This window comes from Acipenser ruthenus, chromosome 14 (genome assembly GCF_902713425.1).
Source record: "Acipenser ruthenus chromosome 14, fAciRut3.2 maternal haplotype, whole genome shotgun sequence".
Lineage (NCBI taxonomy): Eukaryota > Metazoa > Chordata > Actinopteri > Acipenseriformes > Acipenseridae > Acipenser > Acipenser ruthenus.
The window spans coordinates 29524121-29549985 of record NC_081202.1 but is presented as its reverse complement, the minus strand read 5'-3'; the positions used below and the strand labels follow the sequence as shown (position 1 = coordinate 29549985).

The 25865-nt window shown below is 37.7% G+C and overlaps 1 protein-coding gene across 3 annotated transcripts; it reads right to left on the bottom strand.

The window, feature by feature from the left end:
- Nucleotides 1-10532: 10532 nt before the first annotated feature.
- On the bottom strand, nt 10533-15838 carry LOC131697448 (TBC1 domain family member 2A-like). 3 transcript variants are annotated; one of them, XM_058986309.1, is made up of 4 exons: nt 15755-15838; nt 14791-15180; nt 13203-13313; nt 10533-10883 (listed from the first exon to the last, which is right to left on the bottom strand). In XM_058986309.1, the coding sequence occupies exons 1-4, from the start codon at nt 15779-15781 to the stop codon at nt 10707-10709; spliced, it is 705 nt and encodes a 234-aa protein (XP_058842292.1). In that variant the 5' UTR covers nt 15782-15838; the 3' UTR covers nt 10533-10706. The 3 variants fall into 3 exon arrangements, with proteins under 3 accessions (XP_058842292.1, XP_058842293.1, XP_058842294.1); XM_058986311.1 differs by lacking the exon at nt 10533-10883 and adding an exon at nt 12878-12960; XM_058986310.1 differs by lacking the exon at nt 13203-13313.
- Between the last annotated feature and the right edge of the window lie 10027 nt (nt 15839-25865).

Below are 25865 nucleotides of genomic sequence, written 5' to 3'. Positions count from 1 at the left end.
CTGGACGTTGCCGGACTGCCGACCGTGGACAGGAGCTCCCAGGGGGCGATGCACAATTGACAGAGCACCGCCCGGGGGGAGGGGGGGGGGGCTTGGGTCTGGCCGGGCGCCTGCGGGCTTGCCAGTAAGCTGCCCAGAGCCGCATTGTCCTCCGACGCTGTAGTTCTGAGGTGGCTGCATGGTGGGCCTGCAGTGTGTAAAAGAAGCGGTCGGCTGATGGCACACGCTTCGGAGAACAGCGTGTGTTCGTCTTCGCCGCTCCCGAGTCAGCGCGGCGGAGGTAGCGGTGGGCTGAGCCTAAAAATAATTGGCTATTCCAAATTGGGGAGAAAATAATAAAAACAATTGGTGACTACTAAACTGAAAAAAAAAAAAAAAAAGATGAGTCATTCAGGACCAGCAGAACTTCACCGCCAGCTTTCCTCAAGAACTTCAACTAATCATTGTGGATGGTCCAGTGTCATCCTGGCTGCCCATGGCGGCCCTGTCCCTTATTGATTCTATGATGGCTGTTGTTTCTAAGTATTAATGAAGTATTACAATCTGTAATTCATATTCATATTCTGTAATTCATATTCACGATTGCTCTCCGGGTGCCTGTGAAGTAGATTTGTTGATGCCCTACACTTTCCCAGCTACCCGTCCATTTCAATAGAATACCTACCCATTGATCATGGCGCTTTGCATAATGAACTTAGAATTATAAATGTAGTATTGTAATATGAGATGCCTCTATTTTGATGTCACTCACTGAAATAGTTAAAGAATCTTTTCATAACGGGACAAGTAGACGCCGTTGTAATCTGTAGCGTAGTCAAAATAAAAAAATAAAAACTTTAGGGAGATCTGCAGTCTATATGGTGTGGCCTTGGCAGAAATGAATAATACTTTAGACCTACTGCATAATTTTTCAATACTCAATTCACTGGAGACAGAAGCCTGGCATGGGTGGAGGCTCCTTACATTTTGGTACTCTGCAATTAGTTGCATCCTGTTTGAAAGCTATGAAGGAAAAGAAGTGCCATATTAGCACTGTTTATGAAGTGGAATTGTATGTTGGGAAAATGTATAGTAAAATAAATCTCCTTATTAGAAAGTAAGATTGGTCCACTTCCTTGCTATAATGTAAAATCCTTTAACCCTTGTTTGACCTTTGTTTCTGAAACTATGTAGGTAACCCTTCGGCCATTCTTCTCTTGAAAGTGCTGTTAAATGCCCTCATTAATGAGTGGCCAAGATGTCACATGTGATGAAGAATGTCATTTAGTAAGAGAGGCAAAATGAATTTGAATTAGGACCAATATACAGTGCCCTTGGCTGTGAGGCATTCATATTTCATTTTAAAGCTTTTCTTTATACCAGATGTTTAAGACTAGGGTAGGGAGTGATTTACTTATTAGATTCTGTGACTGTAATTTGAAGCAATTATCTCCAACGAGATTGTGCTTTGTTCATGTACCAATTAGCTGAACCTTGGTCGACTCAAGGGGGGGGGGGGGGGAATAAAAATAGAAACGGCCCATAGAAGGGGTCTTTGATAAAATATGTGCCCAGAACTGAATACCGTCTCCCTCACAAGTATCAAAATCGGTACCCAGGTCTCAGATCTTTTTGTACGTTGTGCACCCTGTTTATACAAACCAAAACTAAGTACTCACTCTTAAACCATTAATGAGAACACTCCTCTCTATATTAAGGCTGCTACTTTTACATTTACACATTACACACTTTTCTATTAAGGTAGAAAAGTAAACCCATAAGAAAAATATATTTGCACACACATGTGCATCTGTGTTGGGAAGTACAGAGCATTCAAAAACCTCATGGCTAATTAACATAAAGCTCAATCTTAAAGAGTAGCTTCCGAAAAAATATGTCCCCACTTGTTGCTACAACTGTTTAAATAAGGTACCTCTAATTTTTGTTTTCATTGTTAACATCCTGACAACTTTTTACACTTATAACTTTAAAGTCTGTTTCAAAGCTCTTTTATAAATGGCCACTCTAGTGCACTGGGGTTTGAGATCTGTCCTCTAAATCACTGCAGGAAGAGCGCTGGCTTTTCTGTTCCGTACCACATCATGGATCGTTATTGCTGTATAACCTGTTTGACAATGTGGTTTGTGATCCTAATTCACCATCAGTGCACTAGAACACACACACACACACACACACACACATATATATATATATATATATATATATATATATATATATATATATATATATATATATATATATATATATATACAGACGTGCTCAAATTTGTTGGTACCCTTACAGCTCATTGAAATAATGCTTCATTCCTCCTGAAAAGTGATGAAATTAAAAGCTATTTTATCATGTATACTTCCATGCCTTTGGTATGTCATAGAATAAAGCAAAGAAGCTGTGAAAAGAGATGAATTATTGCTTATTCTACAAATATATTCTAAAATGGCCTGGACACATTTGTTGGTACCCCTTAGAAAAGATAATAAATAGTTGGATTATAGTGATATTTCAAACTAAGTAGTTTCTTTAATTAGTATCACACATGTCTCCAATCTTGTAATCAGTCATTCAGCCTATTTAAATGGAGAAAAGTAGTCACTGTGCTGTTTGGTATCATTGTGTGCACCACACTGAACATGGACCAGAGAAAGCAAAGGACAAAGTTGTCTGAGGAGATCAGAAAGAAAATAATAGACAAGCATGGTAAAGGTAAAGGCTACAAGACCATCTCCAAGCAGCTTGATGTTCCTGTGACAACAGTTGCAAATATTATTAAGAAGTTTAAGGTCCATGGAACAGTTGCCAACCTCCCTGGGCGCGGCCGCAAGAGGAAAATCGACCCCAGATTGAACAGAAGGATAGTGCGAATTGTAGAAAAAGAACCAAGGATAACTGCCAAAGACTGTCAGTTTCTGATCGCACCATCCGTCGCTTTTTGAGCGAAAGAGGGCTCCATGGAAGAAGACCCAGGAGGACTCCACTTTTGAAAGAAAAACATAAAAAAGCCAGACTGGAATTTGCTAAAATGCATATTGACAAGCCACAATCCTTCTGGGAGAATGTCCTTTGGACAGATGAGTCAAAATTGGAGCTTTTTGGCAAGTCACATCAGCTGTATGTTCACAGATGAAAAAATGAAGCTTTCAAAGAAAAGAACACCATACCTACAGTGAAACATGGAGGAGGCTTGGTTATGTTTTGGGGCTGCTTTGCTGCACCTGGCACAGGGTGCCTTGAATCTGTGCAGGGCACAATGAAATCTCAAGACTATCAAGGCATTCTGGAGCGAAATGTACTGCCCAGTGTCAGAAAGCTCTGTCTCAGTCGCAGATCATGGGTCCTCCAAAAGGATAATGACCCAAAACACACAACTAAAAGCACCCAAGAATGGATAAGAACAAAACATTGGACTATTCTGAAGTGGCCTTCTATGAGTCCTGATCTGAATCCTATCGAACATCAATGGAAAGAGCTGAAACTTGCAGTCTGGAGAAGGCACCCATCAAACCTGAGACAGCTGGAGCAGTTTGCTCAAGAAGAGTGGGCCAAACTACCTGTTAACAGGTGCAGAAGTCTCATTGAGAGCTACAGAAAACGTTTGATTGCAGTGATTGCCTCTAGAGGTTGTGCAACAAAATATTAGGTTAGCGGTCCCATCATTTTTGTCCATGCCATCTTCATTTGTTATATTATGTTGAATAAAAAATCAAAAGCAAAGTCTATTAAATATGGAATAAACAATGATGGATGCCAATTACTTTTGTCAGTTTCAAGTTATTTCAGAGAAAATTGTGCATTCTTCGTTTTTTGTGGAGGGGTACCAACAAATTTGAGCACGTCTGTATATATATATATATATATATATATATATATATATATATATATATATATATATATATATATAGTAATGACTTGGTAAGAATGGAAGTGTGAAACAGGCATTCTTCAAAAGCAGCAATCACTTTTATTTTGCATTAAAGAACAGGCTACATACTTCTTAGCAAGACAGGTTACTTCTCCAACTCTCCACTCCTGTCTAGCATGCAAGCTGCCTCTTACAGCCCACAACCCGTACAACATTGCAGGTTAACCACGACCAATCAGTGGCCACTATCAGCCCCACTCCCCCTGGCTCCTGCAAGGTACATATAATGATCCTGCAAGGTTGCACCAATAATCCAATATAGGGGAACAGTGTCTGCAGCAGGGTAAGCGTTCCTACGCATGGGAAGCACGCTCGCAGACCATGCAACTTTGCTCTGCAAAGCACTTCAAGCACTGACGCATGCACAAAGTCCCAGTGACAGCCTTTTGTTACAATATATATTATTAGTGATTGTATTAGAGGCTCATATATCATCATTTGATCCTCGACTACCTTTTTTCTATATGGTCTCCTTTTCCAAACATAGATGAAAAAATTATGATTTTAAAATGTTGACTGCATCAGGATACACAACATAAAAGCTTGGCTGTTGAATAATTAACTGGAATGTCATTGAGTAAAACAGAAATATATTGGGGAAAAGAAATACAGATGTTTCAGCAGTTTAATATTAGTTAATGTTTTTTATTAACATTTATTATCAGTAAACTAAAGGGAGGTATTAACACTGTTGTAGAACAATCTTTTCTGAATTTGCTGTGGGACAAATTAATAAATGAAGTGTTTCTCCACTGCAGTGTCAGCAAATGTTATTACTGTATTTATATAAACCTTTATAGAAACAAAAGAGAAATATTTTCAGTAGAATAAGATTTTGTTCAACAAATCTAAAACAACACAGTGATAATACCAGTATTTGATGTTTTTCAGTTCAAATACCTTACACAAAGGATGCAAAAAATGCACACCATTTCATCAAAAAACAAGTTCTGTTATATTATACAGCAGAGAGAAAATGCCTTGAAAAGGGCTCATCTCAGCCAGTTAAAGTATGTTCTGGGTTTCACAGTTTAACCTTGTGAGGAGAGTGACACTGGTAATATATAAGTGCTTGTGCCGTAATACTTTCCTAAAATAATAATTCACTTTGAGAGACTTTGACTATAGTTCAAATTGCCATCACATTATAAAACAGCAATACAAAAATGAACGCCTAAATATTAGAAATGTTCTCGTTAATTCTCCCTATTGTGCAATAATACGTACATAAAAAAATCCAATCAAATATCATAATATACAAATACAGAATACAAATATGTTCTAAATGTTTTACTTGTATGTGTTTAGTCTTTGACCAGGTAATCAACCTGGCAACACCTGAGAAAATAAAGGCAGCTTGTATTGGTTGCCAACAGGCCCTTATACAGTGATTCGAGTGAAAAAGACAACCCATTTTTCACAAAAATAATTTATTTTAACACATTTTTCCATTATTCTTATTTTTTATTTTAGCTTTTCTCTTCACATTTTTTAGTAAACAAAAAAAGCACAAACAAAATCTCAACGTGTTTCGACAGAGTCTTAATCATGAGTAAACTTAATTTGATACAGAGGAACACCCTTTTTTTTTTTACACTCAATTCTCCACAGGCGATTAATCACCTTTACGTCACAAACCTTCAATTAACAATCAGAACAATCAAAAACAACTGAAATTAATAAGTAATTAGGTACAGAAATGACAACAGAAGGCAGAAGACCATACTTTTTATATTATTTTAAACACTCAATCTGTACGTCAACACAAAACTTTTCATACCACTAAATATTCTTTTACTAAGTTACTTTTTTCTTTTTACTCTGCAACTTGAATAATGAACAGAGGTATATACTGTATACATACAAACATACATTCTACAAAAAATACCCATATTTAAAGTCTTCATTAAGGCCATGTGGTGGAACAGAATTAAAAAAAATATCACAAAAGCTTCCCTTCTCAAGAGTTGTTTGTCAGCTGAGCCATCTCTTAAAAGGTGATTAATCACCTGTGGAAAATTGAGTGTATAAAAAAGGGGTGTTCCTCTGTATCAAATTAAGTCTACTCATGAATAAGACGAAACGCGCTGAGATTTTGTTTGTGCTTTTTTGTTTTCTAAAAAATATTTGAAGAGAAAAGCTAAAATAAAAAATAAGAATGATGGGAACAATTTGTTAAAATTGGTTAAAATTCAGCGCAATAGACAATGCAGCCATGCTCCAGTCACAAAAGCTATCCCTACTATCAACACATTAATATCCATAATTCTATTTATTTAACAGTTGGCATTTAAAAACTTTAGACACGAAGTTGTTACATGTCTTGCATCCCTAAAAAATTAAAAAGTAAACATTTTTAAAATCATTACTGAATTAAACATTTTACCAGCGTTGAAAAATCTATATGTAGCGATCAATTATATATATATATACACACACACACACACACACAGTATATATAGCACTGTATTCATCCTATTTTTTCCTTTTCAAGCTCAAGTAAAAAACGTTTGTGTTTTTGCTTTCGTCACTTAGTTTAGGTTTATCAGAGGTACATGAATTAAAACTGTACCTCTAAATCCAAGTGAATTCATGCAAATCATGAAGGATTGCCATACAATTTAACATAATTAAACAAAGCAACGTCTTCCTCTTAACTTAGCAATAACTGAACTAAGCAATTTACAGGAATATAAACAAACAACCAATGCATAAAAAATAAGTTTATTTCAGAGATAGTCTCGTTTAGAAAATCTGGAACCTGGTTGCTGGTCTGAAAAGTAACTGGAATCTCTGTACTTGTTCAGATTAGCCTGGCCTAAATTAATCACATTTCAAGACATTAATTTTCAATATCTCCAATGAGTTTTTGTTTTCTTGGGAAACTACAAAATAATTAATTTACTGAACTGATCTGAGTGGAATGGAACTGCTGATTGAAGAAATTCAGAGACTGACAGGTGATAATTATAGTAAAAGGCTGTTTTATGAGATAAGAAACAGGTTTATCCTTTGTGCCAATTGTGCTGCACTGTGTGTTGGTTTTGTGATGTGGAAGCCGAGGGCTTAGGACCACCATACTCCTTTCATGTGTGACTTAAACTGGATTTGAAGTCAAGCATTCAGAGATGTAGTGTGTGTGTATTACCAACACACCTATTTCCATTAATATTCTGCATTTTGACAGGTTTGGTAAACTTAATTTGTTGACTCTAAAACAAGTATGTCGGTACATCACACGCCATTACAAAATAAGAGCCGAACTGTACATGTAAAAATGTAAGTCTGACATACCTATATACTCAACAACAGACAAAGGATAACAGTTAGATGTATGTGTGACATACACAATATGTAAGCCCCACTATATTCCACAGCAGAGAATAATAAGGCAAACAAATTAGTTTAAATAGTATCAGTGATGTGTAATTTTTCAATAACGTCAGGACGTGTGATGCAAGCTAACTGCAGTCTGTATTACTTCTTCGTCTTCGCTGACAGCAGTGTCCAGGTCCTTGTCTTTGCGCTCCACTTGTTGTTCTTTCACAAACTCCTCCTGTATCCTCTCCAGCTCCTGCAGCTCGGCTGTCAGCCTCTCCATGTGAAACTCTCGTCTGTTCTTCAGCAGCTTCATAGGGAAGGGATTCATATCATTAAATGCTATGTTCATTAGTTTCCTAAAGACAGAAGATACAGAGAAAACAAAATGCCACTGATGAAACAACTGCAAAGTTAAAGGACCTGGGAACTCTGCATTTTTCCCCCTTTCAAAAAATACACAAATAAATAAATAAACAATAAAGTATGGGCCTGCCAAAATTTAATTCATAAAAAGACACAAAAAGACAAACATACACACTTGAGAAACAATGCAGTTTTTTTTTTAATTTAGTCATTGCCAATTATTATTATTTTTTATTATTTTCTCCCCAATTTGGAATGGCCGAAGCGTGTGCCGTCAGCCGACCCCTTTTTTTCACACTGCGGACTCGCTATGCAGCCACCCAAGAGCTACAGCGTCGGAGGACAACGCAGCTCTTGGGCAGCTTACAGGCAAGCCTGCAGGCACCCAGCCAGACTACAGGGGTCACTGGTGCGCGGTGAGCCGATGACGCCCTGGCCGACCTAACCCTCCCTCCCCCCGGGCGGCGCTCGGCCAATTTCCCTTTCAAAAAATACATAAATAAATAAATAAATAAACAACAAAATATGGGCCTGCCAAAATTAAATTCATAAAAAGACAAAAAGACAAACATACACACTTGAGAAACAATGCACAGTTCTAACAGGAACAAAAAATGTAAGTCTGACATACAAAGTTGTTGCTTGCTAATTTTCTAACATAATTGTTTAGAGATTGAACCCATTAACTTCTACAGTGTATCAATCTTCAGGTGGTCCAAATCAGTCAATGGCCCCCTGTCTCTGCACAGCCGGCACTGCCTGGATTCTTGTCTAATACTGAAGCATGAATGGCTCTAAATGAATGTGTTTGTATTTCAGGTTTAGTGGCTGGGCAGAGGAGAAACATGGTGATTGAATCAATAATTCCAATGAAAAGGCTTTGAGAACTAAATGGAAACATATTTCTGCTGCTTTACAGTCATTGTGAGAAAGCTCTGCCAAATTATTATCATATAATCCCAGTTATTGCAGTATTCACATATTCCCTAAATTATCATACAACATTGTATAGTAGGTGCATGGCTCCAGGTTTTTGTGATTTTGTTATGTGTAATGAACCTCTATGTTAAGTTGTACTGTTATATTTCTAATCAGTCCCCTCTGCCAGCGTATTCCTCCCCATCGCTGCAGGAGAGCATTGAGTTAGTTAGCTGAGTTGGAACAGTTGGCGGAGAGAGACAAAGGGAGAGAAGGGAGTGGGCTGAAGTTTGACGGTTAGGAGGAGGTAAATGTGTTTGGAAGCCAGTACAAGAACCAGGAAAGGGTTATGTGTAAATGGTATATGTGCCTGAAACTAACCTGCCTAGGGTTATGTATAAGGCCCTGTGTAAATCGAGATTTCACGAACTGCGCAGAAATTGCGAACTTAGCCCAATACCGTGATTTTTTCAATATTCTTATAATTATTATTTGTATTTCATACAATGGAGGTAAGCTATTCTGTATGTCCTGCAATGTTACTGCAAATCATCTCTTGACAGGCATTTAGATTCAAGTATTCACTGAAAGAGAAAGGCGGAAATCCAAGAAACCAAAAACGTGAACTTCCATGTTCCAAAAGTCCACTGAAAACCGTGAAGCACGAAACACATTAAATTTTGACCTGACAGGGATGTTTGTTTGCGCAAATATCCCTCTTGAAAAACTGGACAACCAAAAGTTACGTAATTTCTTCATACTGAGTGTAGCAAATGGTGGAGTGATTCCTTCATCAGCCCAGCTGAGACGTGAATACTTACCTAAAGTTGCCGACTATCACAAGCAGGAGATTATGGAATTAGTAAAACAGTCTGGTTGCTTGTCAATGGTCACTGACGAGTCGACTGATGCCCAATAGCAATATGTGTTTCACATTGTATTTGTTTTGCAGGGCCTAAATGGTGAACATGCATCTGACATAGAACTGAAAGCTGTCCTTGCAGATACACTTTACCTACAGGCTGTTAATGACAACACCATTTCACAAGCTATTGTAAAGTGCTTGAATAACTTTGACGTTGATTTTGAAGATGTCAGTGCATTTATCAATCTGTTTGCTGTATAAAAAAATAATAATAATCTGTACACATAATTTATAAAATAGTTCTGTGCACAATCTGCAAAATAAGACACTTTACCTGTGATACTGCCTTGAATTAAAAAAAATAATAAAAAAAAACACACACTATTTTCACAGGGCCTTATGTATGAACAAAGGATCCTGGAGTTTTCTAAATAAACTGTAGACTTGCTGCAGCCTCTGACTTCTTTTTGGGCATATATACACCTTCACTGCCTAACATCAACCCTTATATATGGTCCTGGAATTGCAGTGTTTATTGACGCACATTGCTCTTTATGTGGTTGGTTAGGGAGCAGTTCAATGTCAATCCAATCTTTGACCTTTCTTTTTGCCTGCTAAGGTGTGCAGTGGTATTGTGATGTGGATTACTATACAGTTAACAGCAAGCTCATTTCAGCTGCTTGCATCAATCGCTCGAACAGCAGAACAAACATTTTCTGTTCAATTTACAATCAATACTATTCAATCTGAGTTCCTGTGCAGCTGTTAAGACTACAGTAAACTCTACGAAAGGAATTTCTATAATATTGACAAAAACAAACTGAGAAAATAATCATGAAAAATAGGAAATGCATATAATTTGCACTTCTGTTCTAAACAGACCATGCAACAAAACAAAAAGATTTTTTGTTTTATTTTGTTTTAAAGAAGTGACATAAACAATATATATATTTTTTTCAATTATTAAATGATCACATTAAAAGAGCAGGGCACATGATATAGAAAATCATAGACAGCAAAGCCCAGAAACTACTGTAAGTTCCAGCTCTTTTTTGGCTTTTCATTTGCACACCTATTAGATCACAATTGCAACAAACCAACATTAACATTTTGATCCTTTGCTTGTTTTGGTGTTTCAGTTCGGGATATGAGGGTATTATATGAAAATGGAACTGGTGTAGCTTGCAATCACATCATCAGTTTAGCAATAGAATTGCATTTTAAATATTTGAATATACTTAGTAACAAAAAAACAAGAAAGTAACCGGGGGGAAAAAAGTTTTCGCTGTGAAACCCCGGTATGGAAATGTCAGTACTGTCTTACCTGACAGGGTTGAGTTTAAAGCCATCCTTCTTGTCTCCCTGCAGTGAGTCCTCAATGAGCCTTTTCACCATCTCCTGCTGACTGCTGTCCAGCCCTTTGCTCTCCTGCAGCCTGCGCAGCACGACCAGGTACTTGCTCTCAATCTGGCAGTTTTTGGCCTCCAGGTAGGCACACTGCAACACAAAAGAGAGGTTTAGGGTTAGGATTAAAACAAAACACAGCAGCTGGTGAAAGCAGTAACCCTCCCACAACCTCCCACTCATTTCCAAGACAGGGCAGTCCAAAGGCAGAGGGTTTCTACACCCTGTTACTTTTTAACTGGGTTGAACTTGTTTATTAAAATGTAAAAATGAACCTAGTACATTTCCAAGTAACTAATTTTACAGTTCTGATGGAGCCATTCCAATTATAATCTTGCTTCTGCTCCTTAAATTAATTTTATTTAAAAATCCTCTTCGCTGCAGTGTTCCCTTGTTCCCTTGTGCTGCTTATATTAATTACAAGACTGCTATTTCCTACAGTGCAATATGTGTGTCACCCGAGTGCTTATGGACACTGTGGCTGTGAAGGGTCATTTCTTTGAAAGTTAAACTGTTGTGTACAATACATGTTTTTTTTCGATTACGATTCGGAAATCAAAGCGTTTATGTTTTTGGCAATTTTAGCAGTTTTAGCATAACCTGCAACTGAAATTATATTTATTTATTTATTTTTACAATTTTTGCTATTTGGTTCTTCTTTAAACCAGAGTCACCCTGGTATCAAATGTGATACCTATTAATTCAAGTGCTCCCAGAAATCCTGAAACAACTCTACTGTAGTACAATAGTTTTTCATGTCACAAAAATGGTCTGATCCTAAATATATCTAAAATAATTTAAAACCATTGCTAATCAGACCAGATAGATAAAACATCTAATTTGCTGCAATCATACCAGCCAGTAGCTGTTTCATTGCACAGTGCACTCAGGGGATATCACTATATGGAGCCATGACGCAGGCACTAGGACAGATCAAGCACTGATACAGAAACAGCTACAACTTGACCCACCCCAAAGAACACATTGGGGTCAACAAGATTAAACATTAATTTAATTTGCAAACCAGGCATTTGTGTTTTTGTGAACAGTGCCCTACATTCACAGCACTGTACTTGTATTTAGAATTCACTACATATCTTTCCAATTTGCTTTCTGCATCTAGAGAAGACCTAGATTTGGAGATGAAAGGGAAACATCCCAGTCAGTCTGATCTGTTCATTCTGGGAGACTGGAGCTGGCTCAGTTGCTAACTTCTCTGTGGTTTTAATTAGTAATGCATGAACACACCCGAGGTTGCTGACCAGGCTAACAGCCAGCCAGTCAGAACTACTATGACAGTCAACTAAGAAGAAGAAACAAGGAGTGAAACCTAGTAGGAGTACAAAGAAAATTATAAAAATAAGGGAAGCACAGTATAAAATGAAAAAAGAAAAACCACAAATTAATAAAGAGAAACATAACAGAGGAAGTATCTCTGCAAAAAAAGCAAATAATTGACCAAAAATACTGACTGCCTATGTCTTTATTTATGCAGATACTAGACTACAATAACAAGGTAAGAAGGTATGTGGAGGAGTGGTTAGGGCTCTCGACTCTTGACCCGAGGGTCGTGGGTTCAATCCCTGGTAGGGGACACTGCTACTGTACCCTTGAGCAAGGTACTTTACCTCGATTGCTCCAGTAAAAACCCAACTGTATAAATGGGTAATTGTATGTAAAAATAATGTGATATCTTGTAACAATTGTAAGTTGCCCTAGATAAGGGTGTCTGTTAAGAAATAAATAATAATAATAATAAAAGTATATTAATAAACATGGTAAACCCAGGTAAATGATTATAAATGCATTGTATAACCATGGGAAAAGCATGGGTAAAACTGCAGAAATACTGTGGTTAAACAGGAGGCCAAAGGAGTGCTTTAAACTTTTAAAAAGTTACCAGGATGTGAAAATGATACAAAGTGAATCTAAAGTTGTTTTTTTTATTTTGTTTTGTTTTTTACGTTAGACTGTGTAAGAATAGTGCCCAGTAGGTCACCAGCTTGCGTCACTACATTAGAACCACTTGCAATCCACGTGTCACTAAGCAGTTTGCTTTATCATAATGTACCAGCATGCTAGTTGTTCTTTAATTTGCTTTGGCTTCTTAGTGCAGACAGAGATGTCTCTAGGCGAAATCACAGATCTCATTGTGGTTTTGTGGTTAAAGCTATAAGAAAAAAGAAATAAACGAAACTCATTACTATTACTATTAATCTGGGGCCTAGGCTATAAAAGCTGAAAATAAGATGTTTAGTATTAAATAAAGTCACTTATATATTAGCCTTACACAGTGACGATACTGTATTAAAGACTTGTAGGTAAGGATAATATATTTTTTGAACATATATGTTTTTTCACAATGGTTAAATGGGTACAGATCTGTCACACAGCAAGCTGTAAAGCACATACCTTCATCAGGAGGCCCTTCTCCTCTTCTGAACTGTTCCTCCACAGCTTAGTAAGCTGGTAAATTTCAGAGTTGAGGAACTTGTTTTGGATCTTGTGCGCCTCTATATCGTCCTAGTAAACACAGGAAACGAATGAAATCAGAACACAATCTGTGGTTGTACTTAAAACATTTCTACTGTGAGCTCTACTTATTAAGAGCACAGGTTTGACCTAGTCCTGACTGATCACTGCTTTTCTTTGCTTTCATAATTGTACTCATTTGTACCCTATAAAACACTGTTTGAAAATCGCTGGGATACGTAAAAAAAAAGTGTGGCTAACTAATGTCAATTAATACACTGTACAAAAACAATACTTGTTTTGTTCTAATAACAAAAAAATAGAAGAAAAAAATAGTTGGCCAACTGATCACGTGTCTGGAATTATTATTTGACTTTATATTAGTGGATTTAAGTTTTGCTAATAAGCAGATAACTGGTCTCCTAACTTTTATCAGAGAGCAGTGTACCCCATCATGCCTAGTAGCCTGGGGTAACACAGGGATTTTTTTTTTATACAGTATGTTTATGTTATTATAATAATTTTTGCTGTTCATTGTAACATCACATCAACACTGTGCAAGCCTGACCTATAGAGTACAAAATCACAGTAACGTGATACAAAGTACAGTCGAACTTGTCGTATCTGATCCTGTAAGATATGACACCATCATTACCCAATGGACCTGTGCCATGTGTGACTTACATATGCTGCTACCAACTGAATGGTACTGATGGAAACTGACCAATGCACATTTTATTATGGGTCTAAAACAGTAAATTCAGCTCTTAGCAGGTCAGAATTTGTACACGCTGTCACTTCACATAACTGCCCAGTTTAACCATAGTAAATAAAAGAAAAGTAAAGGATTCATAAAATTACTGTACTGTTAAAAAGCGTGCATCCTTGTTGTTGTTTATGTCTCAGGTTAACACACACACAATGTAAAAAAAACCTGTGAGATTACTTTGGCATACACTGAGAAAGCATGTTAAGAACTGTTTGGAATGCTGTTTTGTCAACTGAGAAATACTGTACTTCAGTGCTTGTGCAGTCATTTTCACAGATTTTTTTGTATAGAATACATGCTGTGTCGTACTTTGGTGTTTTAGGCACACTGGTGTACCTGACGTTGTTCATTTATAATGCCCCGATGTTAATAAAGAAACTACAATATACTAAAACGACTTCCTCTGAGATACAATATTAGTATATATTCGCTGGACCCCTGGACCGGTTCTACTATAAATGAATCATTCTTAGACTGGAGTGGCAAACAGTAATTGTGTGTCTGCTCCAATGCTAATAAAAGCTAGTTAAGATGTCATGTTTGTAATGCTTATTGGATGCAGAGAAGGTGCAGAATACCATATGTGACACCCCAGCAGTGAAAACATGGATCAGTTACTTTACTGCTTTTTCACATCATGCAGGATTACATGGTGGTCAAACAAAACCAAAAAAAAGAGTGTGGTTTTATCCGTGTTTCTTGAAACAAGAGTTGACGTACTTCCCATGGCTGTAATGTAAAAGTAACTTTTAAAATAACCTTGAGGTGCTCAATCTTCTCCTGCAGCCTGCAGAAGGTCTCTGTGCCCATGGAGTTGGCTACGGTACGCTGGGGGTCAGCCATGCAGGCGGCCACCTGCTTGGAGAGCTTGAGGATGACTTCCTGCTTGGCATTGTTCTTCTCTATCATGAGCTGCACGTGCTGCTGCAGCTCATTCACTTGGCAGTCCTGCATGGCCAGCCGCTGCTCCAGCTCCTCCTTGTCTTTGAGCAGGGCCTCCAGGCGGCCGTCCAGGTCCGCGATACACCTCTCTTTGTGCCGCACCAGTTCCAGCCGCTCCTGCTCCCCTGCTGCTGCCAGGAACTGTTTGCTGGTCCTCTTCTCCTGCTGTGCTGCCTCCAGGGCCTTGTGAAGGAGTCGCACCAGCTCCTGATTTCAAAACAAAAACACTATGGTCATTTACTCTTAAAGGTGAAGCTTCATGAGCTGTGTTGGAGGTCCCGTAAATAAATTATACTGTAGGTGGTCCCTGAATAATGCACCTGTACTTTCTTTGTAATCTGAACCAGGTGGGATCAGACCTGTTAAGATTAGTGATTTGTTTGGAGTACTGATAATAAACTGTACCATACTAAAAATGCCTGGTATAGTATTTGTTTTAGGTTTTTGATTCTTGCATTTCCTGAAAAATCTGTAATATCCCTTTGAATAAAAAAATACTGTTTTACTTATCATATAAGAACAGCTATTAACATCATGCATTTAATTACAGTTATAGCTACAGGTAAATTCAAATAGTCTACTGTACAATGCAATAGTCTACTGTACAATGCAATTTTCCCTAAAAAACAGCCTGTTGCAGTATTTATTAGTAGTGCATATGAGAAAAGGCTCTGAAGCTCTGCCCTATATTATACACCAGTGGCCTTAAAACCAATTATCAGACATTATTATTATTACTATTTTGTTTATTTTGCAGACACCTTTATCCAAGGCGACTTACAGAGACTAGGGTGTGTGAACTATACATCAGCTGCAGAGTCACTTACAACAACGTCCCACCTGAAAGACGGACCACAAGGAGGTTAAGTGACTTGCTCAGGGTCACACCTCCTGATTACAAGCCCTTTTCTTTAACCACTGGACCACACAGCCTACTATTTCAATAACAATGTCCTTTTTTTAACCAATTATAAAAGATGAATTCAGTGAAGTGTTTTTAGAAAAGACCAGCAAAATGACTGAAAATTCTGCACACTGCCTGCTGGTGGTCATTTTTCAAACCATTCAGGAGATCAGCTTAACTTGTGTGTTTTTAACAGGCTCAAAAAAGACCTTGTTTTTGCAGCTCTGTTCTTTGTACTCTGAAAGAAGAAAACAATGATAATGCAATAAAAGTACCAAGCACTGGAAATACTGTCCCAGTATTACAATAATAATGAGCAATGGTGTCTTGTAAAGTGGTTTCATAAGGTCCAGGATAACCGTGTCTTTAATCAAGACACAAAAACTAATGATAAAATAAGTCAAAATGCACATGCAGAATAAATTCTGTGCACAAATAAAGATTGTGTCTGTTGGTCTAATTTTAGATCAAATATACAATTAGCATGCATCTTGCATGTTGCAGGTCAGGTGCATTTGAGCACCGCATTAAAAGTCGTATGGGTTACTAACAGGAAACAAGAAGGCGGCGATGCAAGATTAAAGTTTATGTTTGGGAAGCAATAAAATATGCTTATTGAAGCTCATAAAAATGTAAAAGGAAGTTTTGTGACCATACAGGCAAAAATGTAAGCTGTCTTTTTATCATCATAAGATACAGAGGAGTCATGAGCGAAAACCCAGAATTGCATTCAGGAGCTCTATTGTGACTGTTTAGATCTAGCCCTGCAGAAACAGTCCCTGCACAGGGCACAAAATTACCCTTGACTTCCTGACTCACCCTGCACACCATGCACTCATGCCTTTACCAGCTGAGCCCCTCGGGGGCCCCAGAGATTTTGTATTTTAATACACTTGTACTGTATGTGTTGATGACAAAATAATAAAAAAATTCTACACTGTAAATATATATATATATATATATATATATATATATATATATATATATATATATATATATATATTTTCTTAAACTTGCTGGTTCTTTATTTTATTCTGGAGCCACCTACCTGACAATATACCCTTCATAATCATTAAACAAAAAAAAGAAAATAATGATTATTTCTGGAATTCAAATTTGTTATACACACAAAAATCATCATAGAACCCATAGTACCAATGTTAATTCTAGGGTGCCTAGCCAAAACTACAATTTGCTGCAAAAGAAAATAGTTGTTAAAAAGAGCTGTTGTTTTCAATGAAAGGTGAAATTGTGAGCTATCTGTTTCAGAGCCACTGTGGTGGTCCCCGCATTGAACTGATCCAGACATGAACTAAGCAGAGACACAGACTTTGCAGGGCAGTTTCCTGTCAACTGAAGGACGCACCTGTTGTTTCCCCCAGTATCTGTGTCACAGGATCCTCACAGGGACAGTCTTCCGACTGCTGAATCTTGTCAAAGTTGAACACGCTCCGCCTCAGCTCCTGAGCTGGCTTGTTTCCACAGATATTGAGGACTGTGTTCCTGTAAGGGCAAGGCAGAGGAAACACAAACTGACTTCTGAAGGCAAAGTACAGAGAAAATGAAACTAAATGCATAGAAACAAACACACACACACACAAACTAAAGTAGTACACAACAAATAACAAAATCCAAAGCTCAACTGGTTGCTTCTCTTGCTTACAGGCAGCTGCCTGGATAGGGCTGACTAGTTTACATAACAGGTTTGAATAACTTCTGTAAATTTTGAGTAGTTTGGACAGGCAAAAGGACTGTAAAATATAAAAATTGACAATTTTATTATCACAGCAGTAAATTGAAAAAAAATAAATAAAACAGCATTGGGAGGGAGCAATATTAACCCAATTTGGTTAACCTGAATCCAAGTATGAACCAAGTATTTCATTAACATACATTCCCCACCATGACTGCATTATGAAATGGCAATGCAGTTTCATGAAAAGTCCCAAGACATGAATGGACGCACAATAAATATTACCACAGAATGTGTACACCTAGTTTAACCAAAATTAGACAGGTGTGACATACAGATGGACAGATGAACAGCCAGAGTCACCTCCACACAACGCTGTTTTTATAAAAATGGAAACAAGGCAGAAGATAACATCACAAAGTGAATCCCTGTCTAGTTACCATGTTTGTGTTCTCAGCAACTAAGCCTGCTTCAAGGCTTCAAGCACAACAGAGCCGGTGAGTCATCGGCAGAAATGAGACTGTCTCACTGTGAACATTCTCAGCATGGGTATGGGGCAGAATTGAAATCACCCTTTTGTTATTTTGAGTTCTTTCCACCACACAGTACAATTTTTCAAACAATTTTTGATTGTTGGAATTCATTAAGATATCTGACACCAGACACAATAAACAAAGTCCTGGTACTTTTGTTACCTCACCTAATTAAAGCATTGCATTTCTTGCTTCACATTACACCTCATGAAAATATCTTAGATATACTTACAATAAAGGGCAAAACATGAAAAAATATGTGGTGGTTACAAGAGTATAGCAACACTTTGTAAGCGTTTAGAATAAATCATTTAAATTGGGTTATTCCGGTTCAGCTCTTTTGTTTTGCATGCACACAACACCTACCCTGGAACCCTTTTCTCCATCAGATCACAAACTGAAGAACCCCACCCCACACACAATTTGGTCGACTTGAGCTAGAATTAAAACTGGGCTGTCAGTGAGCTTACCTTTCCAAGGTGCAGAAGGCAGCTGGCAGAGCTGTGTGGAGGTAGTGGAGGGCTCTGCAGGTATTTTCACCAGGCTGGTATTGTGCTGCCACCGTTTTATTTGCAGCTGCTGCAACCAATACAGCATGGCTTGGCTGTTTAATGCCTGTAAAACAAAAACAAAACAAACTAGATGGTAACTTTACAAGTTGTGGGGCTTGCTTTATTGGGAAAGTGGTCAAAGTAGCTGATTTGTGTCAAAAGTCACATTGTTTATTAATTGTCTCATGCTTAGAATGTGCTAGAATTTGATATTTCTCAAAGTTCTATGACAGTTAATTCAACAGTGGGAAGTAGCCTACTGAAAGAAGTTGATGCGGTTACTAAAACAGATGTACCTCTTGATTGGTAGATGCCATTCCTGTTTTGATTTCATATTTGAATAGCTGAGAAGTAGAGGAAGATTTCATTTCCTCTAAGTAGTTGTCTAACTTGTTGGGAAAGTGGTCAAAATGGCAGTTTATAAAAAGTTAGAGAAAATTTTAGTTGGTGCAGTTACTAAAACAGGTGTACCTCTTGATTGGTAAAAGTTATTTATGTTTTGATTTCAAATTTGAATAGCAGAGAAGTAGAGAAAGATGTCATATCCTCTAACTTTTTGTCTAGCTTGTTGGGAAAGTGGTCAAAATTTCAGTTGTTTATAAAAAGTTAGAGAAAATTTTAGTTGATGCGGTTACTAAAACAGCTGTATCTCTTGATTGGTAAAAGTTATTTCTGTTTTGAATAGCAGAGAAGTAGAGGAAGATTCCATATGCTCTAACTTTTTGTCTTACTTGTTGGGAAAGTGGTCAAAATGGCAGTTTATAAAAAGTTAGAGAAAATTTTAGTTGGTGCAGTTACTAAAACAGGTGTACCTCTTGATTGGTAAAAGTTATTTATGTTTTGATTTCAAATTTGAATAGCAGAGAAGTAGAGAAAGATGTCATATCCTCTAACTTTTTGTCTAGCTTGTTGGGAAAGTGGTCAAAATTTCAGTTGTTTATAAAAAGTTAGAGAAAATTTTAGTTGATGCGGTTACTAAAACAGCTGTATCTCTTGATTGGTAAAAGTTATTTCTGTTTTGAATAGCAGAGAAGTAGAGGAAGATTCCATATGCTCTAACTTTTTGTCTTACTTGTTGGGAAAGTGGTCAAAGTAGCTGATTTGTGTCAAAAGTTACATCGTTTACAGTAAATAGAATGTTGGGAGTTTTTAAACAATGCGGAGCTTTAGAATGTTGAAAAAAGTCTCATTAAAGTGAATGAAGATGGACAAAAAAAGGATAAAAAGCTTAATAGTTTAAAAAGTATAAAAGATATCAAAAAGTTGTATACAAGCACACTATTCCAGACTATTCTACACATTTTAAAGTTTGAACGGCGTTTCTAGCTTAAACGGTGTAAGAGGAGTAGCGTGCCAAAGAATAAGAAGAAGAAGAAGTACGTTGAAGATTTAAAGTGGGGACTCTTGCTTCGCAAGCCCCACTAATAAAAATGGTTAGTAATTGTGACAGAGAATGAATGAATCCTCGTCAACAATCTCCCTCTCAATCTCTGAGGGCGCTGTATAACCAGAACAGAGTGCCCCAGAATGGATGTTTTTGCAGTTCATTCCAGGGTCAGTCGGAAGCCGGACATTCAGGAAGGGGGTGGGGCCACGATACCTGAAGTCAGCGCCTTAATGCGGTAGGTGATGTGTCAGTCACGGATTGGTGGAGACGTGATTGGCCGCGCCACCGAAAGAGGGCATGACGGAGGGTTTTAAGGGGAAGTGGCCCCAGTGATCTGTTCCTTAGTTTTGATGGTTAAACTATAAGGACCGTATGCACAGGAGAATTAAAAGTACTGTGAGTGTTTGGTGTTTTGTTTGTTTGTCAGCTAACTGTCATTGTTTGTTTGGCTAGACGGCTAACACGAACCGGGAGCTGTCGCTGCACGCCAGCACCAAACCCCGGACTACACTGACCTACTGTTACCTCTGTGTTTGTCTTTCACCATTCACTTGCACTAGAGCACCCACTGTCAGGAGACATGTCTGTGTCTGTGTATTGTGTGTTTAAAAAGTGTTTTTATTATTTCGGGACTGTAACCCTCCTTTTGCATGGCGCAATACACATTGATGTGTAGAGCCCATGCTTATTATTTAAAGTGTTGTTGGCACGCAACCCAGCTGAAAATAAAGAGCTGTTAATTGTGAACTGTCTTGTGTGTGTTTGTTCTGGAGCACTGCATCATCACTACACCTGCACACTGCAAACCATTCCTTCACAGTAATCCATTTTTATCATTGCACAAATTTTAGATGTAGGGAAACCTGCTTGGGGGATGCTATTGTGTATTATCAAAGCAGCATCTGAAAAGGATTCCCTTTGTATACTGACAACCTTTTTACAGCAAACACTTACAGAGCTGCTATTTTATAGCTTTATAAGAAAAAAAAAAGATTAAAATGATAGCCTTGCTCTGTTTGCTTAACTCAAAGGCTGTGGATTTTAAAGTGGTCACAATGCAGTCAAATACCAAATTCAATATACTTTGAAGTTTAATCTTTTACCTTCAACTTACTAAACCCTCAATACACCATACACTAAGTTTTTGTCTTTTCTTTGGATACATTCCTCCCCCACATTATCATACAACAATCAGAGCCTTTTCTTGCACAACTGGCTGGATGATGCTCATGTAAGATTACAAGTGAAAAGTTAGTAAGAACCCCTTCTTTCATAGCCAATGAACAATTTATAACTTGTTAGCTGGACAGTTTATTCTGAGTTCAGGCCATGGGAAGAATGGTGTGGAGTACTGCAACGTAACTTATAAGTGACTATATATTGGGATATTAGAACGGAACATACATTATATATAAAATTGCTACTGCTTCAAATTAATTCAACAATCTCTTTCATAATTGATCAAGCTTATCCGTAGATCATTATTACGCACAGTGTTAAGCATGTTAGCTGCAAGCTGTTAGATTGTTAATTTTATACATTTTAAAGACTGAGAACAACAAAGCTAGAACAGTAATGCTTATTTTTGTGTTCACAACCAAGAGCATTTGACAAGAGCATTTGACAAGAGCATTTGATGAAATGTATGCCAGTAGATACAGGGAATACATTTCTATACCAGTTTAGGATGAATGTATTTATTTTAGGTAAAGCATAACATGAGACCATACATTGGCTAATTTAATGGAATTGTATGCGTGTATAAATTACATTTATATACAGACGTGCTCAAATTTGTTGGTACCCCTCCACAAAAAACGAAGAATGCACAATTTTCTCTGAAATAACTTGAAACTGACAAAAGTAATTGGCATCCACTATTGTTTATTCCACATTTAATATAAATCAGACTTTGCTTTTGATTTTTTATTCAACATAATATTGTAAATAATAAAACAAATGAAAATGGCATGGACAAAAATGATGGGACCGCTAACCTAATATTTTGTTGCACAACCTTTAGAGGCAATCACTGCAATCAAATGTTTTCTGTAGCTCTCAATGAGACTTCTGCACCTGTTAACAGGTAGTTTGGCCCACTCTTCCTGAGCAAACTGCTCCAGCTGTCTCAGGTTTGATGGGTGCCTTCTCCAGACTGCAAGTTTCAGCTCTTTCCATTGATGTTCGATAGGATTCAGATCAGGACTCATAGAAGGCCACTTCAGAATAGTCCAATGTTTTGTTCTTATCCATTCTTGGGTGCTTTTAGCTGTGTGTTTTGGGTCATTATCCTGTTGGAGGACCCATGACCTGTGACTGAGACAGAGCTTTCTGACACTGGGCAGTACGTTTCGCTCCAGAATGACTTGATAGTCTTGAGATTTCATTGTGCCCTGAAGATTCAAGGCACCCTGTGCCAGGTGAAGCAAAGCAGCCCCAAAACATAACCGAGCCTCCTCCATGTTTCACTGTAGGTACAGTGTTCTTTTCTTTGAGAGCTGATGTGACTTGCCAAAAAGCTCCAGTTTTGACTCATCTGTCCAAAGGACATTCTCCCAGAAGGATTGTGGCTTGTCAATATGCATTTTAGCAAATTCCAGTCTGGCTTTTTTATGTTTTTCTTTCAAAAGTGGAGTCCTCCTGGGTGTTCTTCCATGGAGCCCACTTTCACTCAAAAAGCGACGGATGGTGCGATCACAAGCTGACGTACCTTCACCTTGGAGTTCAGCTTGTATCTCTTTGGCAGTTATCCTTGGTTCTTTTTCTACCATTCGCACCATCCTTCTTTTCAATCTGGGGTCGATTTTCCTCTTGCGGCCGCGCCCAGGGAGGTTGGCAACTGTTCTAAGGACCTTAAACTTCTTAATAATATTTGCAGCTGTTGTCACAGGAACATTAAGCTGCTTGGAGATGGTCTTGTAGCCTTTACCTTTACCATGCTTGTCTATTATTTTCTTTCTGAATCTCCTCAGGCAACTCTCTCCTTTGCTTTCTCTGGTCAATGTTCAGTGTGGTGCACACAATGATACCAAACAGCACAGTGACTACTTTTCTCCATTTAAATAGGCTGAATGACTGATTACAAGATTGGAGACATGTGTGATACTAATTAAGGAAACTAATTAGTTTGAAATATCACTATAATCCAATTATTTATTATCTTTTCTAAGGGGTACCAACAAATGTGTCCAGGCCATTTTAGAATATCTTTGTAGAATAAGCAATAATTCATCTCTTTTCACAACTTCTTTGCTTTATTCTATGACATACCAAAGGCATGCAAGTATACATGATAAAATAACTTTTAATTTCATCACTTTTCAGGAGGAATGAAGCATTATTTCAAAGAGCTGTAAGGGTACCAACAAATTTGAGCACGTCTGTATATATATATAAAACTTTCAGGTTCCCAGTGCTCAAAAGCTAATTTTACACCCTGCACCAAATGACAGACATTCAAACCCCTATTGCATTGCAGTTCCCTCCATTGCAGGTTTTAAAATTAGCCTGATTAGCCACAGTGTATAAGTAACAAGTTCCAATTTGTCATATTAAACTCAAAGTAAAACCAGGAATGGATCAAACTGCTATGCAATGGAAGTCTTATTTCCATCCCTGGAACACAGAGGTATGGTAAAGAACATTAATATACCATGGTAAACTACAGTAAATGCATTGTAGAACCATGGGAAAAATGCTAAATTCCTGCGTTAAATTTACTGTGGTTAAATTTATAAGGGAACCCTTGGTATTGCACAAGGGCACTTTCTTAAAATGATACATCGTTTTTTAAGGTTATTTGAAAAAAAATGACAGTAAGTGGAAGTCCAAACTGATTAGTGTATCCTCAACCAAAGTGGTTGTATCTAACAAAATAACTTAATTAAGACATCAGTATAGGCACAAACAGTGTTTTTTTTTTGTTAATGAAAATACATGTTTGCTGTAATTTGTGTTTGTTTCAACTCAGAACTGCACTTGTGTGTTCTACTCAACGAATGGAAGTGCAAGATGTATATGATTAAGTTTTATTGGCTGGCTTGTTACTGCTTCACGTACCTTCACAGATTAGGGGATTTCCTATTGCTTTAATTTTAAAAAGACATACCTTCAGCACAACAACCCGTCCTGGGATTTGAATTTGAAAGGTCCCTTCCTGAGCTTGAGCCGGATAGCCAAAGGTAGCGTTAGCCAGGTCAATGCTTCCCAAGGGATTGACATCCTGTGATGTTCTGTAGTAGTACAGCTGGCACTTCTTCTCTTCGAAAACAAACCAGCGGGCTTTCCAGGCCTTCAAGGGCCCCCCCAGTTTGTTCAGGTACCCACACAGTTTTGTGGAGGAGGGTTCCATCTTAGTTTTCATGACTGGCTTCTCTTGGGCATTGCTCTGGTCCATGTGTGTGGAATCACCCTCGTTCTCCTTGGTGCTTTCCACTTCCTCTCTTGCACTGGCAGTGAGGTCATGATGATTGTCTGGGCTTGTCAGATTGGGATCAGCTGCAGGCATGGGTTTTCCGACTTGACAGTCCTGCTCCATCTTAACAGTCCTCACCATGTGTCCTCACCAGATTTCAAAGAAAAGATGTTAACTGGTTTGTCTTTGGCTATTAAAAAGAGGTGTAGTATGGTATAATCAATTTTCATTCCCTTTATTAGCTTTTCCCTGCCCCTTGTCAGTTAGTTAAACTTTCACAAACACCAGCTTCAGTGAGGGACGAATTTGTAAATAAAATGTTACATCCTTACAGTCCCATGTGAGTAACAATTAGTACAAAAAAAGAAGTTATCAGCTATGAAGGTCTGCAGAAGAGGTATTAGTTTCCCTATGCTCTCTGTGGTGATTGCAGTGTCCCTTATTCAGGATTATGTTCTATGAAAAATAAAATCGAAACTTCACACAACTTTAAATTATTGCAACTTGTTTAAAACACATATTTTAATACATGATTCTATTGTTAATGAGCACATTTGCTGTAAATGCTTTTTTTTGTAACAAACAGGCACTGTAGTAAATACTACTGGCAATTACACCTCCTTGAAAGTATGCTATAGTAAATTCTGAAAATTTCTATAACCACTTTGAAGTACGCATTATTCAAGGATGTTATAGTAGACTACAGTACTAAGTATGGCCACTATAGTTTACTGTTGTATAATAAAAATGCATTTACAGCAAATTACCACTTTAAAGTATAGTGTTTACAGCAAAATACTGGAGTAAAATGCTGCAGTAGCACAGTTCATTTTATTAAATAAATAAACCAAATCTTGAATCAGCAATAGACAATTGGAGTGTTCTGATGTAGTTAAGACTGAAGGTGGCCTCCATAAGGAAAAAACACCAGAGCCCAATGACAAGGAACAAAGCGTATTAATGTGTAGCAGGCTACTGTGGTGTTATCAAAAAAAAGGTTTAAAGCTACCTGACAATGTGAACTGTACGCATTGGATACTTCAGCATAAACGCCCTTGCCCTAATACTTTACTGGAGTAGGCTTTCATCCCAGCTATTATTAGACTCCTTCAGAAAATGAATTTGGGATCTAAAACTGAAATATTGTGAAAACAATTGGCATTTCCTAGACTTATTTGGTAAACTGACCGTGGTTAGACGTATCAGAGTGTTGGGAATAATGTTTTAGTTTCACTAATTACAAGACACAGTACAGTTCCACTTGTGCAATTACGATACATACTCCTAACAAGAACACACACCCTTCATGTACAGTAATACAAAACAGCTCACGTCTTAACCACGATCATTCTTCATTGCAAGTACACATTTACTATCAACTGCAGCTTCAATATATTCAACTTTCGTTTT

What these genes read in the sequence shown, in the direction of transcription:
- LOC131697448 (XM_058986309.1), bottom strand. Translation starts at nt 15,781, where the DNA reads ATGTATAGTTCACACACCCTAGTCTCT. An exon ending in GTTCACACACCCTAGTCTCT is followed by an intron (nt 15,181 to 15,754) that starts GTAAGTCGCCTT and finishes TTTTGAAATCAG; the next exon opens with GAGCTGGTGCGACTCCTTCA. An exon ending in AGAAGGGCCTCCTGATGAAG is followed by an intron (nt 10,884 to 13,202) that starts GTATGTGCTTTA and finishes TTTGTGTTGCAG; the next exon opens with TGTGCCTACCTGGAGGCCAA.